Source organism: Haliotis cracherodii, unplaced genomic scaffold, assembly GCF_022045235.1.
Source record: "Haliotis cracherodii isolate W230 unplaced genomic scaffold, xgHalCrac1.p SCAF_6, whole genome shotgun sequence".
NCBI classification, from domain to species: domain Eukaryota; kingdom Metazoa; phylum Mollusca; class Gastropoda; order Lepetellida; family Haliotidae; genus Haliotis; species Haliotis cracherodii.
Genome location: NW_027266319.1, coordinates 62181347 through 62197889, shown reverse-complemented (window position 1 = coordinate 62197889; position 16543 = coordinate 62181347). Strand labels below are relative to the sequence as shown.

General features: G+C 44.1%; 1 protein-coding gene and 3 pseudogenes across 1 annotated transcript; 3 read left to right on the top strand and 1 right to left on the bottom strand.

Moving 5' to 3' along the window:
• Positions 1-1050: 1050 nt before the first annotated feature.
• On the bottom strand, positions 1051-3556 carry LOC139446572 (membrane-associated guanylate kinase, WW and PDZ domain-containing protein 1-like; annotated as a pseudogene).
• Positions 3557-4900: 1344 nt separating this feature from the next.
• LOC139445040 (uncharacterized) lies at positions 4901-7012 on the top strand (annotated as a pseudogene).
• A 239-nt stretch (positions 7013-7251) lies between these two features.
• On the top strand, positions 7252-8142 carry LOC139446571 (uncharacterized). Its single transcript, XM_071227865.1, has one exon. It carries the CDS (start codon positions 7252-7254, stop codon positions 8140-8142), a length of 891 nt encoding a protein of 296 aa, XP_071083966.1.
• A 327-nt stretch (positions 8143-8469) lies between these two features.
• LOC139446570 (uncharacterized) lies at positions 8470-10685 on the top strand (annotated as a pseudogene).
• The last annotated feature ends 5858 nt before the right edge of the window (positions 10686-16543 follow it).

Sequence of the window (16543 nt, the reverse complement as noted above, 5' to 3'; positions counted from 1 at the left end):
CGTCCGTCATGTTTCGTTTACAGAGCAGAACTCAAACCCCATGAGAGATATCTTAACCAAACTTGACACATAGATAGGTCTAGTGGTGATCTATATACATGTATGTGCAATAATCTTGGATGCGAAGTTTAACCCAAATTCACCTCACCTCACCTCACCTTCTCTCTCTCTCCTTCCTGTCAGCGTCCTACTGGGAGATACATGATCATCCCTGAGCCTCTGACAGAGCTGCCCGCCCCTCCCACCTCTCTCCCTGTTCCTCTCTCTATCCCCGTCCTCCGTGATGCCCCTCACTTCGTTGACATCACCCTCGATGATGACGACACCCCGACCCAGTCCCCAGTTCGAGTCTTCCTGTCACGTGTGTCTGGATTCTTGAGGAGAGTGTTCCGTGTCAAGATGGAAGCTTAGAGTGTAGCTTGCTATCTCTTGGACGTTGTGTCATATTATAAGGGTAATACTATTTTTCAGGGCATTATCATTTGCAGAAGCCCTAAGGTCTTCCATTAACAGCCTGACGAAGGAGGGCAGTTGAAAAGACTGAGGGCTTCTGCAAATGATAATGCCCTGTAAAATAGCGTTACCGCTATTATAGCTAAAATGGATGGAATTTTGTATCAAATGAAAAGAAACAACAATATCGGTTTTGAAACATTTACTGCAATCAACACAAATGTCCCTGACCCACTTTTACAAATATGGAAACGTCATAGAACAAACCAGATGACGTCACTATTGAACGTGACGTCACATATGCCTACCCTATGACGTCACCTAACAACGGGCGTGATAATGGCCCGTCGTCAAGCAATATGAGGGCATTATCAAGTTACAGTGGCCTGCTGATTTCTGATAACATGCGGGTGGTTTAATGATAGTTCTATCCATTTTAGCTATAATATATTTCAATACATTTTATCATAAATACAAAATGTATGGCAACTTTTTGCATTTTTTAAAATTTTTTATTTTATAAATTTTTATTCAGTCATATACACAGGATACATATGCACTCGAAAGGCAATACAGCTTTATGAATACAGGTACTTCTCAAGAGGATATGGTACAGAGGAGGCCTAGGGCATAATCCACATCATGGTACAGATGAAGGCATATTTATGTATACAATTAAGAAGATGCGGGATTTATGGTACATCAAATTATGTTGCAAACATCAAGTGAATAAGTTATTTTGCAGTTTGAGTAAACAAAGCCCATTTTCTATTAAAGGCAGAGAAGTCGTTATTTCTACGTGCAATATGATATTCAACGTCATAGATACTTCTTATTGTGTTCTTAAAAGCAACAAAGTCAACATTTTCATTCTTAATACACTGGACAAAGATAAATCTTTTAGCGGCTACAATCAAATGGTTAATTAATACATCAGAGGTACCAAAGAGGAGCTCGTTGTCAGTTATAAGGATTTTTTTATGCAAGATACGAGTCAAGTAAATACAGAAATCTGACCAGAAATTCTTAACAACATGACATTCGATATAAACATGAAAAACATTTTCTTTGTGAGTATGACACACAGAACACTCATCATTATCAATAAGTTTCATTCTTAATAACTCACGTTTAGTAAATATTACTTTATGAATAAATCTAAACTGGAAATCCCTGAGTTTTGTGTCCCTTAACCCATGGCAATATACACTGAATATTTGATTCCATGGAAAAGAACATCCCAGCTGATTTTCCCATTTCAAACAAGATTTGGGGAGAGGGAGGGAGTTCCCTATCAGTTTATTATAAAACACTTTTGTTCCTTTAATAGAATGTGTAAGATCATAAATCCAAGGAGATACTGTGAGATTAGAAGAGGAATGTAGATTTTTAATCAATATTTTGTCTCCAACTTCTTGGAATATTAAAAAGCATACGGTTATAGTCAAGAAAAGTTCCTTTAAGATCATAAAGTTGTTGTAAACGTGGGAAAGGGATCCATCCATTTTCATCATACAAGTCTTTTATCGTAACTATACCTTTTTTAAACCAGTCTTTAAATATTAATACTGGTTCTCTAAAATAATGGTTTAACCAAATGGGTTGGGAAGTAATTTCTGCTTTTTCTAAGTCTCCAAAGTCATATGAATGCATAAAGTCACTCCAGGCTATAAGGGTATCTTTCCAGAACGGATTTACAATTTCCCAATTCTTGTGCAAACTGGGACCTAAAGTGTAGATATGAGCCAGATGAAAACTAGCAAGGTCATAATAAAATGTTTTTTTCGCAATATCTTTTTAAACATGAAATTTTCAAAGATGATATAAATTTGGGTAAATCAGTCATTTCCAATCCACCTTGACTGTAATTCCTTTTCAAATAATCCCTCTTAATCTTGTCTCTTTTGCCACCCCAAATAAAGTTAAAAAGAATTCTATTCAATTGATCAATAAAAGCTTTTGATGGATTTGGGAGAGCGGAAAAAATATGTACAAGGGTAGAGAGAATTAAAGTCTTAACAACTGTTATTTTACACAGCTCTTTAATGTGCCCGAAGCAGCTTCCTCTTAGGGGTATGTCTTTGGGAACAAGGCTATTCCTTAGGACGAACTGATGTAATTCCGTCCAGGTAGCTCCTGCTCCCAAGATCTGCCGGGCAAGGTCTTCTATGGCTGATATCATGTCAACTGCCGTTTCTTGTGACGCTGGTACGGACTCACAGAAACATGGTGGGAGGTGAGTTCCATAGGCATGGTGGCGCAGCGTCCTGGTTCTTTTTCCGCACGTCAGTATTGGACAGCTCGATCCCATTCCATGAGGATGACTACTCTGAAACCGAGCTGCTATTTTCAGGGCGGCCTTGTTAATGACAGAGACGCTCACCCCTTGGTTGATTGACCTGACCTGTCGTGAGGGAGAAGCCTGGTGCCTTGGCTCTGGGGCTTGCCTCCTTGACATAGGGCGTCGATCCTGTCTTGGGGAGACATGTCGCTCCTGCCTTGGAACTTCCCGTCTTGGGATATGTCTATGGGGCGAAGGTCGTCGTTCCTGTCTTGGAGAGCCATGTCGCCGGGCTGAAGAGCGCCGTTCCTTTCTGGGAGAGGCTTGTCTTACAGGGGAGGAGTGCTGCCTGTGTCTTGCAGTGTTGTAGTATACAGACACCTGACGCCGGGGTGATCGCCTGGGTGATTGCCGGCGTGATTGTCGGTAAGACGGGCGTGGTTGGACTTTTTGCTCATAGCTGGCAACAGGAAGATAGACGACAGAGGCCACCTGCTGTCTATCCTGGCTCTGACAGGCTCGCTTCCTTGAGGGTTTGATGTGGGTTTTCTTTTCCTGGAGTGTGCGGCCTGGAGCTGGTATCCACTATCCTTGGATGTCGGGGATAGGTCTGGTACATGTCCCAGGGATACCTCTGGTTGATGACATTGATCGTTCATGATGAGGGGCAGGGGACCTTCTTCCGGGAGATGTTGGAGCTCCTAGGCTGGTCTGGGAGCCCGAAGACGTAGATAACATGTCTCCAGCCCAGTAGGAAGTAGATGCATCCCTGCTCCTGGCTCCATGGCGTTTGCTGGAGCGCCCTCGTCTTTGGAATACCATTTTTCTGAAACATTAGAGTTTTCCCTCTAGGATACTCTGTCCTTTCCTGTGGTGCAGTCAGGACAGATGTATTCATCCAGAGTGTTTGCTGTTCTCTTGGTGATTCCAACGCAGGCTCCATGAAACCATTGGTCACATCAGTCACAGCCTATCATTAATCGTCCATGTAGGGTTTATTACAGATACAATAATTTGTTTGATGCTTGAAGAGCCACTCCAAGTTGAGATCCTCTTGAATATCAGAAGTACTCTTTGTCTTAGATAACCTCTGGATCCAACTTGGAATTACGCGATCTCGACAAGGCTTGAGGCGATCATGGTGATGTACTGATGTTGTCTTCCTTGTCCGGACTTCATACAGTGTATTGGAAATCCTAGTAGTGATTATCCCGGGTCCCTTCCAGGATGGAGACAACTTCTTGCACTTTCCTTGTATGGAGGCAGTGTCCAGTATATACAACATCTCTGCTCTATATAAGGACATCACGTGACCCATTCATCAGTCCTTTCCCATTGTCGTGTGACATATTTACTTTTGTCACCAATATCACAAATAGGCTTAATCCTGTTCACAGCGCCATTGTTGTGGAAGCCTAGTGATAGGGAAAGGTGCTTACCTTTCAGCGTAAGCTTGATGAAGGGGAGATCGAGAACGTAAGCTTCTGTGGGTTCTGTCTGTTCAGTTGGCTGTCTTGTCTCAATCTGTCGATTGTCACCTAGCAGATTTGGCGGGAAAGTTGATCACGTGCCTCGATGACACCCGGAAACATACGAGTAACATCGGGTGGCCAATCCGATGTAACCCAATGTACGAGTGTGGAAGCACCAATCACTACAAAACTATGCAGAGAAATATAGGAATTTCCAAAATCCTTTAGGGAAGGCCTGGACACTTTTGTTCCTTTCCCAATTGTATTCGTTCCAAACATGGGGTTTTTATAACTTGTACTTTCTAATTAATTATTTAAGACGGGTTTTTGGATTATTTCAGATAATCCAATCATGCCGCCAGTTTATATCAATCTGTGCTCTGAGGAAGAACTCAGGCTTATTCCGGGAATAGGGATGAAACTGGCCCGGAAGATTCTTCAGCTCCGAGAAACCTTAGGCGTACTGATGGAGGAGGATATTCATAATCTCCCCTCTATCAGAAACCCTGAACAGGCTCTAAGCACCATCTCCTTTGCCACTGGTACTCAAACTGCAGGCTCTTGGTCTCCCGGGATTGTGGGGCAACCTGCTTCCAGGCAAGCTGCACCATCCAAAACCAAAACACCTAAATCAGCATTTGGACAATTTACTCCAGCTACGGAAGGTACCTCGAGTAGGTTGTTGCAAGCTAAAATGTTCCATCAAGCAGTTCCTAGCCCTGATATTAATGCTATCAACTCAAACCTAAAACAACTGGAACAAGCAGAGATCAACTTGCAGGCCAGGCGTAGAGGACTTATTCCACCGAGTCATAGTGCTCTCTATGGCCGGTGGCAGGCGGCCACTCACGATCTCAGCAGGGAGATGGAGGTTTTCTCTGAGGTTCTTGCCAACCTGGAAGCCAGTAGCCCTAAGGATCCTGGATCCAGCCATCTCGCTAAGACACCCATGCCTAACCCTCATTCTGAGGTACAGGGTACGGAAGTGTGAAGGCAGAGTTCTAGGACAAAGCCCAATACTGAGGAAATTGACCCTCGGGTCCTCCAAGGTGCTGAGGGGAATGTCCACCAGAGACAAGCTCTAACCCCTGGGCATAGGGAACGGAGGAGGACAGGCCAAACTAAATCTATGGCCCCTCAACCAATCCTAAGTAACTCGGCCCAGGGGAATGATACACGTGAAACCCCATCCACCCAACGGGCCACTCCATCCAGGTCTCGTTATCCCAGGCCTGCTCAAGATGACAGTCCGGGAGAGAAGGCATTGCAGTACAGGGGATACCTAGACTCAGAGGAGGAGGATACACTTCTGCTCAAGCAGAATGGGGGTGTCCCCATTTGGCCTCCAACCTCAAGTACCCCTGTTGGGCCTATAGAGGACATAAGGCAGAAAGATGGGACAGAATATGGTTTGTCCACATATGCCGAGGGGTACCCTAGGGTTAATCATGCCCAAAGGGATTACCAAGAATATGTGGATACGTATGGCCATTCATTTGGTAGCCGTCAATGTTCCGGTCCTCGTTGGTCCCAGATGCATGAAGAACAAGACCCTAACCAATGCCGGGTGGATGCTACACATCCTGGGGCCCGCATACCAGCCAATTGCGGGGAACTCCAGCCACTATGGGATCAATCTGGATTTTATAAAGAAGATCTGGCACATGCCCACAGAGATAGGCAAAGGATGTGTAAGGATAGGACAGAAAGAATCAGGAGGGCTCCTCACCATCAACTAGCCGCCTGGAGAGAGCCATTAGGTAACTCTTCGGATAGCGACTCTGATGAGGTACATCCAGAGCTGATTCAGAGGAGACATAAAGCAGTTGTTGAAAAACCATCAGCTCCACTACCATGGATGTTATCATATGATGGTAGTGCAAGATGGTCCTCCTTCTACATGAAATTTCAACGCTTCGCCCGATCTCAGGCCTGGAATGAGGAGGAGAAACTTGACAAGCTGTGTTACTGCCTTGCAGGGAAAGCAGCCAACTTCTTCGCCTTATTGCTAGAGAGAGATGAATTCATCTCCTTCCAAGGAATGGTAAAGAAACTCGAAAGGCGGTTTGGGAAACGGTCTCCAGCTGAGACTGCATAACTGCAGTTTCTGAACCTTCATCAGGGCTCAGACGAGTCATTGGAAGAATGGGCAGAGCGTGTACTCCAAGTAGCGATGGCTGCCTTTACAGATCTACCAGAGGACTTTGTGGAACAACAAGTGATGCAGAGATTCTGCCAAGGATGCGCAAACAAAGAAGCTGCCCACTATGTTTCCAACCTGGGACTTAGAACACTGGAAGCAGCTATGGACGCAGTCCAAAAGTACTTCCAGAATACCCAGGCAGGCTATGGTAGACGAGTCATTCGATGTGATGTGAGGCAATCGCACTTGGCCAATGAGTAGGAGGAAGAATACATGGTTGCCCAAATGACACCTCGGTCAAATTATACCCCTTCACAGGATAAGCGGCAAACTCCATCACAACCTGTAAGGTCAAATGTGGTGGAACGTTTGACCCGCCTGGAAGCTCGGGTTGAGGAGATGTCAGAAGATATCAAAAAGCTGATGGCTATCGTGAGTCGACGATTTAGAAGCCCCTCATCATCACCAACTACATCGGGGGAGTGCTTCAAGTGTGGGAAAACAGGTCATTTCCGAAGGGATTGTCCAAACAATTACAATGAAGGTGGATGTGGAGAGAAGAAAGTCACGTTCAGCGCACATGAAAAGCAGGGGAGGGAAAGCAAAACCAGACAAGACCCTAAGGAGGCTTAAAACACTTCCGGATCGAGCACAGAGGCCTAACCTCGATCCTAACTGAAGAAGGCCACCGCCCTAAACTTCCTTTGTCACCACCCCCTCCATTGTCGCCTCCCTATGGACATTATCCATCTCTGACAGCCCACACTCAGCCTACAGTTCTTCGGTCAACCAGTACTTCAGATGATGACAATATGTAAATTCCAGAAATCACAGTTAGGCAATTAAAAAGTGGATCCATGTTTCTGGTACCAGTCCAAATCCAAGACCAGCACACAACTGCAATGGTGGATACGGCGGCTGAGGTTACCATTATTTCGGACACTTTTTACAACAAACTCTCACAGAAGCCTGAGAAGAAGCAGGACATCAAGTTGAGAACTGCTGGCAGGGACTTACATATGTCCTCATTTGCAACACATCCACTCCAGTTACAACTAGGGTCTAAAACCTATTCGATTCCTGTAGTAGTGGGCCCTATCCAAGATGATGTTCTCCTGGGACTGGACTTTTTTGTTCCCCAAGGGGCACATCTTGACTTGACACAACAGTTACTACAGATTGGATCAGATACCATTGAAATGACTCTATGCCGTTCTCAAAAGGTACCGCAAGTATCCAGAATAACGGTATGGAAGAAGACCATCATTCCGCCAAATTCGGTACAGCAACTTGAATGTCCTATACCAAAGCAACTCTCAGATTTCATTATAGAGCCACGCCTAACCAGTAATGATCTTCTGATGCCCAGGACTTACCAAACTGGAGGAAGTGTACCCATTGTGTGCCTTGTCAATCCTTCGGATCATCAAGTGGTGCTACAGCCTCGTCAAGTCTTAGGGGTTGCCATGGAAATACATCATGTCGAATCCCCCTCGGAACAATCTGCGGCTGTTAGAAGTGGTAATCAACCCAACATCCCTGCTCATCTGACAAGTCTGTTTGAAAGGTCATCAGAGTTACTGCAAGGTCATGAAGTGCATCAACTGGCACAACTACACACAGACTATCAAGATGTATTTGCCAAAGATGACTTGGATTTGGGGAACTTTACTGAACTTGAACATTCCACTGATACTGGAAACGCTAAACCGATTAAACAGCGTATGCGAAGAACACCACTTGGATTCGAGAAGGAGGAAGAGACACATCTCAAGAAAATGTTAGATGCCTGAGTCATTCAACCTTCTGTATCAGAATGGGCTGCACCCCCTGTGTTAATACGCAAACACGATAACACAGTACGTTGGTGCATCGATTATCGCGGTCTGAATGACGTCACGAAAAAAGACGTATTTCCGTTGCCCCTGGTGGAAGATTGTCTGGATACGCTCGCCGGTAAACTCTGGTACTCTAAGCTGGATGCAAACTCAGCTTATTGGCAAGTGAAAATCTCTCCAAAGGATCGCGAAAAAACTGCTTTCATCACCAAGTATGGTCTATTCAAACATATTCGAATGGGATTTGGACTCTGTAATGCTCCAGCAACATATTCACGGGTAATGAACCTCGTGTTGCGAGGATTGACCTGGGACATTGCACCGGCATTCTTGGACGATATTTTGGTGATGGGTACCAATATTGAAGACCATCTGACTAATCTCCGATCCATCTTCGAGAGATTCCGAAGTTATCAACTCAAATTGAAACCTCGCAAATGTGAACTGTTTCAGCAGAGGGTTGAGTTTCTCGGTCACATAGTTAGCCATAGGAGCAGAACTGATCCAAGTTCAAAATGGAGAAGAGAGAGTAGTTTGTTTTGGCAGTTTTGATCCTCTCATCAAAGAAAAGACAACACGAGGCATGGCATCCCTGGTGGTCCCGAAATCATTACAGCAAGAAGTGCTAAGGTTGAATCATGATGTCATGGCTGCGGCACATCTGGGAATGGAAAAAACAATCTATAAGAGTTAAAACCCGTTTCTACTGGCATGGCATGGTACAAGATATCAAGTTGTAGGTAAGCACATGTTCAACATGTAGCCGAAACAAAGGACCTGTACGACATGCACGGTCACCAATGATCAACTTTCATGCAGGGGCACCCATGGAAAGAGTTCATTTTGATTTCATTGGCCCCTTGCCCAAAAGCAAGTTGGCTCTTCACCCCGGCGACATGGCTCTCCAAGACGGGAACGACGACCTTCGCCCCATAGACATATCCCAAGACGGGAAGTTCCAAGGCAGGAGCGACATGTCTCCCCAAGACGGGATCGATGCCCTATGTCAAGGAGGCAAGCCCCAGAGCCAAGGCACCAGGCTTCTCCCTCACGACAGGTCCGGTCAATCAACCAAGGGCTGAGCGTCTCTGTCATTAACAATGCCACCCCGAAAATAGCAGCTCGATTCCAGAGTAGTCATCCCCATGGAATGGGATCGAGCTGTCCAATACGGACGTGCGGAAAAAGAACCAGGACGCTGCGCCACCATGCCTACGAAGCTCACCTCCCACCATGTTTCCGTGACTCCGTACCAGCGTCACAAGAAACGGCAGTTGACATGATATCGGCCATAGAAGACCTTGCCCGGCAGATCTTGGGAGCAGGAGCTACCTGGACGGAATTACAGCAGTTCGTCCTAAGGAATAGCCTTGTTCCCAAAGACACACCCCTAAGAGGAAGCTGCTTCGGGCACATTAAAGAGCTGTGTAACATCAAAGGATGGCCGCTACCACTAGATGCCATCAACCTGTCACTGGATAGCCCTGCCTGTCTGATACACTGGAGGATCTGGGTAGCCCTTCTGGATGGCACCTCGGATGGAGTCCGAAACCATTTCAGGAACTTCGGGAACCTTCTGCCACTGCCAGGATCATCGCCATCTGTGCAACTCAAACAGCAGAGCTTCCCGGAATGTCCACTCGACCAACTCCATCCTCAGCGCCGCTGAATCCAGAGAGACTTCCCAGGGGTTTTGACACCCACTTCCACTCAGATAGGATGCGCAGCAGGCTCCATCTGGATGCTGCCACACCCCTGGAAGAGGTCCTGGACAAGGCCGGCCAGCCAAAAGAGGTAACCATCAACCTTCAGAAGGCATTGCAAATCTTTTGCGATCCGACAACCTGGCCCCAACAACCAACTTTCCATTAGTGTTGGAAGATAGCAGTAGGTTTCCACCCAAAGAATGTGCAGGCCATGGACCCCGACCAATTCGACAAGTTAAGGCATCTACTATCATCCCAGGATGTAATCGCCTTCGGGAAATTGGCCAGGACTTTACTGTGGGAAACTGGGAATGGCAAGGGAAAATCCTAGGGCAGCTCTTTAAGCTGGCACCATCAACCAAGCCAATCATCCTCCACCCCAGGGGTACTACCACAGACACTTATCAACAGGCTCCACTAAAGGAATGCCTACAAACTGCGAAGGCTGCTGGAGTACCCGCCACCCCGAAATTCCATCTCCATTGTTTCTCTGGGTCATTTAAAGAAGTGGCACTGTGGACCAAGCACTTCCCTGAGACGTGGTTTGGATACACCGGGATGGTTACCAGCTTTGACGACCAACAACTATCAGCGTTGCGGTTCCTTAATGCCAAGCGCTTCCTTTTGGAGACTGATGCCCCATATCTGTGGCCTCGCCCAGGTCGCCGCGGAGTCAATAGCACTTGACTACTGGGTGAAGTTGCAGCTATGGTGGCTGCTGCCCGACAGAGTACCACAGCCAACATCTTGGAGCGTGCTTATGTCAACGCAAGGCAGCTCTACAGAGTCTAATTATTCACGCCAGATGAATGGGATTTCTGAATCTGACTTGGTCAGGACTGGAACTGAGTCCACCGATCCGGTCTAGATTCTAGGATTCTCATAGAAACATTGTCCTAATCTGACTTGGTCAGGACTGGAACTGAGTCCACCGATCCGGTCTAGATTCTAGGATTCTCATAGCAGCTTGGTCGTCTATTTAAGTTACGTGAACCAACTCGGTTGCCACCAAACAATCTGGTTGGGGATTTTCTTATTTAAGGCGTATAATTAATCTTAACCATGAGTTACGCGAACTGTCTCGGTTGATAGCACAAAACTGCTGCCCAAACCTGCAGGGATTTTCTCATGTTTTGGCGAGGTCACCTGTTAGATCTTCCTCCTGATACCACCAGGGGGGGTAAGTCCAGAAAAGAGGGAGGTATGTAGTGATTGGTGCTTCCACACTCGTACATTGGGTTACATCGGATTGGCCACCCGATGTTACTCGTATGTTTCCGGGTGTGATCGAGGCACGTGATCAATTTACCCGCCAAATCTGACAGGTGACAATCGACAGATTGAGACAAGACAGCCAACTGAACGGACAGAACCCACTGAAGCTTACGTTCTCGATCTCCCCTTCATCAAGCTTACGCTGTAAGGTAAGCACCTTTCCCTATCACTAGGCTTTCACAACAATTATCAAGTCCATCAATGGCATTAAAGATACCATGATAAAATTTTGGGAGATCAGAATTAGGCCCATATATATAGGTCAATCTTATTCCTTTAATGGTTATATCAGCAATTATAAAATTTCCACCATCATCTTTCATAACCTTATGAATAGACATTTCGATGGAATTAAAGAGAATAGCCACCCCGCGGGCATTAGACTTGAAGGGAGCGAAAATACACTCAAGGCCCCAGTCATTCCTAAAAATGTTCACTTGATTTTTATCTATATGGATATCTTGGAGGCAGATGACATCAAAATTTTGTTTGCGCCAAATATTAAAAAACTCTTTTCTTTTTAGCTTATCAGCTAAGCCTCTGCAGTTTGCAGATAGCAAATACAGTTTAGATTGTATAGACATTGCATATTGGAGTTATAGTTTTGACAACAGAATATACAAGGGATACATATCTTGTCTGTGTAATGACTGATTTCTTTGGTTTTATATGAAAATAAAAGGAAAGGAAAGAATAAAAACAAAGAAAGACCGATGTTTGCAGCTCAAGGATTTTGGAAATTCCCATATTTCTCCGCATAGTTTGGTAACAAGGCCATAATATTATTAATTTCTATCAGTAAGTAAACATATGAGGTCATATAAGCATTCGTGTATATAGCATCTCAATTGCAGACATACAAAGAAAACTAAAGTACTTACACTCATATGGGTTAATCCATGAATAATCCAGCTGATAAACACAGGCGTAATAGAAGATAATACACAAACACTAGAGGGTATTTTCACACTAGTGTGCGCACAGCGTTTTGAACACAATAGCAAACATTTAGATGATGTCCACATAGATCCTGTGAGGAAAAAAAGGAAGCGTCATAAAATCCTCAAATGTTTTCCAAATATCCAATCAGGGTACGGAAACCCACATAGATCCTGTGAGGAAAAGAAAGGATGCATCATAAAATCCTCAAGTGTCTATGAGGAAAAAAGGAAGCGTCATAAAATCCTCAAATGTTTTCGGTATATCCAATCAGGATATAGAGACCAAAATAAGAAAGTTAGTCCCAGACTATTTTGGATATTGATGAATAAACAGTTGTCTATAACTTGTATACACCGTACTTACACGTAGGGAGATACAAAGCACACTTGAAACACCACGAATCCCAATAATCATAAGAAACAGATTTTCACATATCTTGTGGGGGAAAAAAACGAAGCCTCATAAAATCATCCTGAGAGTTGATTGAACGAGATGGTCAGTGTTTTCTTCACTCTATGTCCTCGTCCACCGTAATAGCGCGCCATTGATGATCTTTTCCCCTACGATAGAGCAGGGAGACTTGAGTACCTTTCTCCTTGTGTGTGGTAGTTGTACTTCCTGCGAATTTCATAAGCCCTGTTAGCGGGCTTTGTTCTGTACTTTTTCAGCACAACCGGAAGGTCTGTGCGAATCGAAATTTTCCTCTGTCTCAGTAGCTTTGAGTTTTTGTAGCTGGAGTCGTAAATTCGTTGACGGTCGCTCATGCTGACGAATCTTACCATGATAGTTTGTGGTTTATCCGGAGGCGAGTATGTCGGGTTGATACGGGGGAGTCTGTGAATTGCGACGAAATTCATTACACTTGCCTCTGGGACGCCCAGATCGTGAAAAAGCTCTCTGCACGCTTTTTCCGGGTCTTCGTTGTCTGGGACGCCGTATACAAGAAGATTGCTTTTCCTGTTGTAAACTTCTTGTAAGAGTAATTTCTGTTCGATGTCCTTTCTCAAATCTTGTAATTCTTCAAGCTGAGCTTGTAATTCGTCCTTATTCTTTTGAATATTGGATGAGTTGAAGTCGACAGTTTTAACTAATTCGTTCAGTGTTTGACAAATAGGGGCAAGTTCGTTTTTCAGCGTAGCATGGATTTGCTGAGTTTGTGATTGTAGTAAATCCGTAAAATGGACCTTCATAGTTGTCTCGCGATTTGAAAGTTGCTGCGAATAGGGAATCGAAATGGCCGCCGCCATGTCGTCATTTCCGTTTTCAGGGGTGGGATTTGTTTTCGGATTTTTTTCATTATTGGTGAAAAAAAAGAGTCCAAATTTCCTGGCTGCAGTGAAGAAGGAGTATTCGTTTCACTTTTGTTACGATTACTTTTTGTAGTACTGGCCATTTTCAGTTCAGATTGTGTTGGATTCACGCGGAGTTCTTTAGAGAGCGTGTTACCCCATGCGCAGCGCCACCGGAAGTGGATTTTTGGACCTTTCGGAGGTTTATATATTTTTTGGACCATTCGGACATTTTGTGCTTTAGGATTTAAAAAAAAAATGTACTCTGTTTCTTTTATACGTTTGAAAAAGTGTTTCTTTTAGTAACGCATTTGGGCTTTTCGGACAATATTTAACTTCAGTTTTTACTTAAATCGATACTAATCAGTATTAACTATTAAAGATTGTCTTGGCTTTCTAACTCCTTTTGTTTTTCTGTTATACAAATACGACTTTTTTTCTTGAACAACAGGGGGCACGGGTGACCCAGTCGTCTAAGGCGCCGCGATTCGCTGTGCAGAGTTTGGCACGCCCGAAACCTATGATTGTGGGTTCGAATCCCGGTTCGCCCCGATTATGTTTCTAGGTTTGTCAGCACCATACCCGTGCTCGTGGGTTTCACGTGGGTAAACGTCTGAGACCTGCATCACTTCGGGCTTTCCTCCCACATTAAACTGACACGCCGTGATATAACTGGAATACTGTTAAAAGCGGCGTTAAACCCATTTCACTCTCTCAGCATGTGCATGCATAACATGTATACTGTTTATACTATCATCTATGCTTCATGTAGCCTCATCACAACGGAGCCAGTGATGGATTCTAATTCATTTCGTTTCATCTCTTAACACAAATACAGAATCCTTCTTCATATACTTACAAATACTTATAACAGTTGTAGCGCTAAGATCAATTTGTGCTCCCAGTCCCTGGAGCCTCTACCCAACTCCTCTATATAACGGAGATGAGTTTGAAGTCGTATGACTCGAATTCAATCCCAGATTAGTTCTGTCCTAGTACCGATGACTATGTTTTGATTAAACTCGTACAGAAATGAGAAGAATGATTTAGAGACCATCCATACGGACCAACGGTCATCAGGTCCATGTTGGTTCGGTGTCCTGAATTAGGAGATAAACATACTGTGTTTTCAATGTAGAGATAGGTTACCTGTAGATTTAGTGTTAGCAGAGATGCTGAGTGAAGCGGCATGGGTTGAGTTCATTGTTTTTGGGTGGGTTATCGATCTGAATTACAGAATCACCGAACAAAATATGGCGCTGTATATACTCAAGCAGTTTGTTTACACCGTTATACTTCACTCGAACATATGACAGGCATTGAAAGCCTATAAGCACGGCAACTTGGTAAGCTAACAGTAGGTGGGCATCCCTAAAGAAAAGAAAGCAAGCTTTGCATTGTGACGCAAAAGATATGACGTCACAGTCGTATATAGAAAAGCGCCAAAATTCCAAGCTCTCTGTTGTCTCCAAAACGTAATTTTCCCATTGTAGATTTCTGTCGTGTTTTCTGCACGAAATGTATTGCCTAACATCCTTTGAATATTGTAGTAACCGCATCTGTGCATTTTGTAACCTGTAATTGTAGATCTATTTATTTAAATATACCTACCGACAATGACTGAAAATAGAACTATTCTATGAATATCAGCTTCCGCGGTGATGCGGCCGTCAAACCAGCTGTTTCAATCAGAGGGGGTTTATTGTGATTTAATAGCCTCTGATTGACCAATTGTGAAGTTTCTCTTTTAATATGCATAAGTGTGTGAGTGAATAAATTCTCATCACCACTATTCCAGTTGTGTCAAAGCAGCCTTAAAAAATCGAATTTGGACCAGGGAAACCAGTGTCTGCATGAGCAACGGCCCATGACGTCGGAGCACGGTAGAGCGTGGCAGCTGACGTCTACCCAGCATTCTCCAAGTGTGTTTGTGACTCGGGTTTTATTTCCACACGATTCCATTTGAGTCGCCCTGAATAGGTCGCAGAACTTTATTAAAACCTCCAAACACAAACACCAAACATCATATACAAAATCCCAATGTACTTACTAATATTTGCCAAACTGTATGAACGTCGGAGCTTGCTACGACGTTCATACAATGTTTGGCCCTCACTCTATGAAGGTTCATACTCCAATGAACTCACACAAAGTGAAGGTCAATTCTTATAAATTTTTTATCACAATTTCTTACCTTAAAAGATGTAGGCCTAGATCTAAACACAATTTTATTTAGTACGTGTGACTTCATGTTTACACTGACAGCCATACAACAACCAGCTATATCGCGGAGTAAAAAAGTTCCTCAAAAGAGAGGTGACATGGGCGTATGGATGCACAACTTGCTCTCCAGAAACATCTTACGCAGCACATGTGTTCAAATCATATCCTCATTAGATGAGAAAGGTCTGTAATGAACTACCTCAGTAAGTCTGTCACAATGACAGCGCGTCGTAATCCATTTACATCAAGTACAAGACGTCAAAATGCTGACAGGAGAGATTTCCGAAGTTGTTGATGAACCTTTGGCGGTTACATGTGTTAGTCATCACTGATCAACTGGCCGATCATTGAAAGGTGAATAAAGATGCGTCAAACAGACACAAAGGTAAATTCATAGATTGATGGAGACGGTCAATGTCAGCTTAGGCGATACTACGATAGTTTAGATGTGCATTTCTTCGTTTGTTCATTAGGATGGGCCGTAGCGAGGATATTCGTGAACAATCATGCAGTCACGCTCTCTGACATTTCTCAAAGTATACTGAAACGCTGAGACCAAGAATAAAGGTTCTAAATGATCAGAAAGAACGCTTATGCATGTTTTCGTGCTAGGGAATTCCCAGGGGTTTCCCCAGGAATGTGGAAGTAGTCCGTCAGTGTTTACGTCAATTCAAGAACACGGTCTCGTGAAAAACGTATGAACGTCAAATTGTGTCGTTCATACACTCATGAACGTCAATTTCGCGGTCATGTGACCGACCTCTCGTCCAATGGAAAAGCCTTATATCGTGATAACTTCAAATTAAAAAATTATTTGCGATATGCACATTCATGTACCGCGTCATTAACATGTCGGTAGGTGTATCCATCAAAAACTACCCTAAATTGATGAACATGACAATGGCGCTGATCCATTTATGT

Excerpts from the sequence above, each read along its gene's own strand:
- LOC139446571 (XM_071227865.1), top strand. The coding sequence starts at position 7,252 with ATGGTGGATACGGCGGCTGAGGTTACCATTATTTCGGACACTTTTTAC.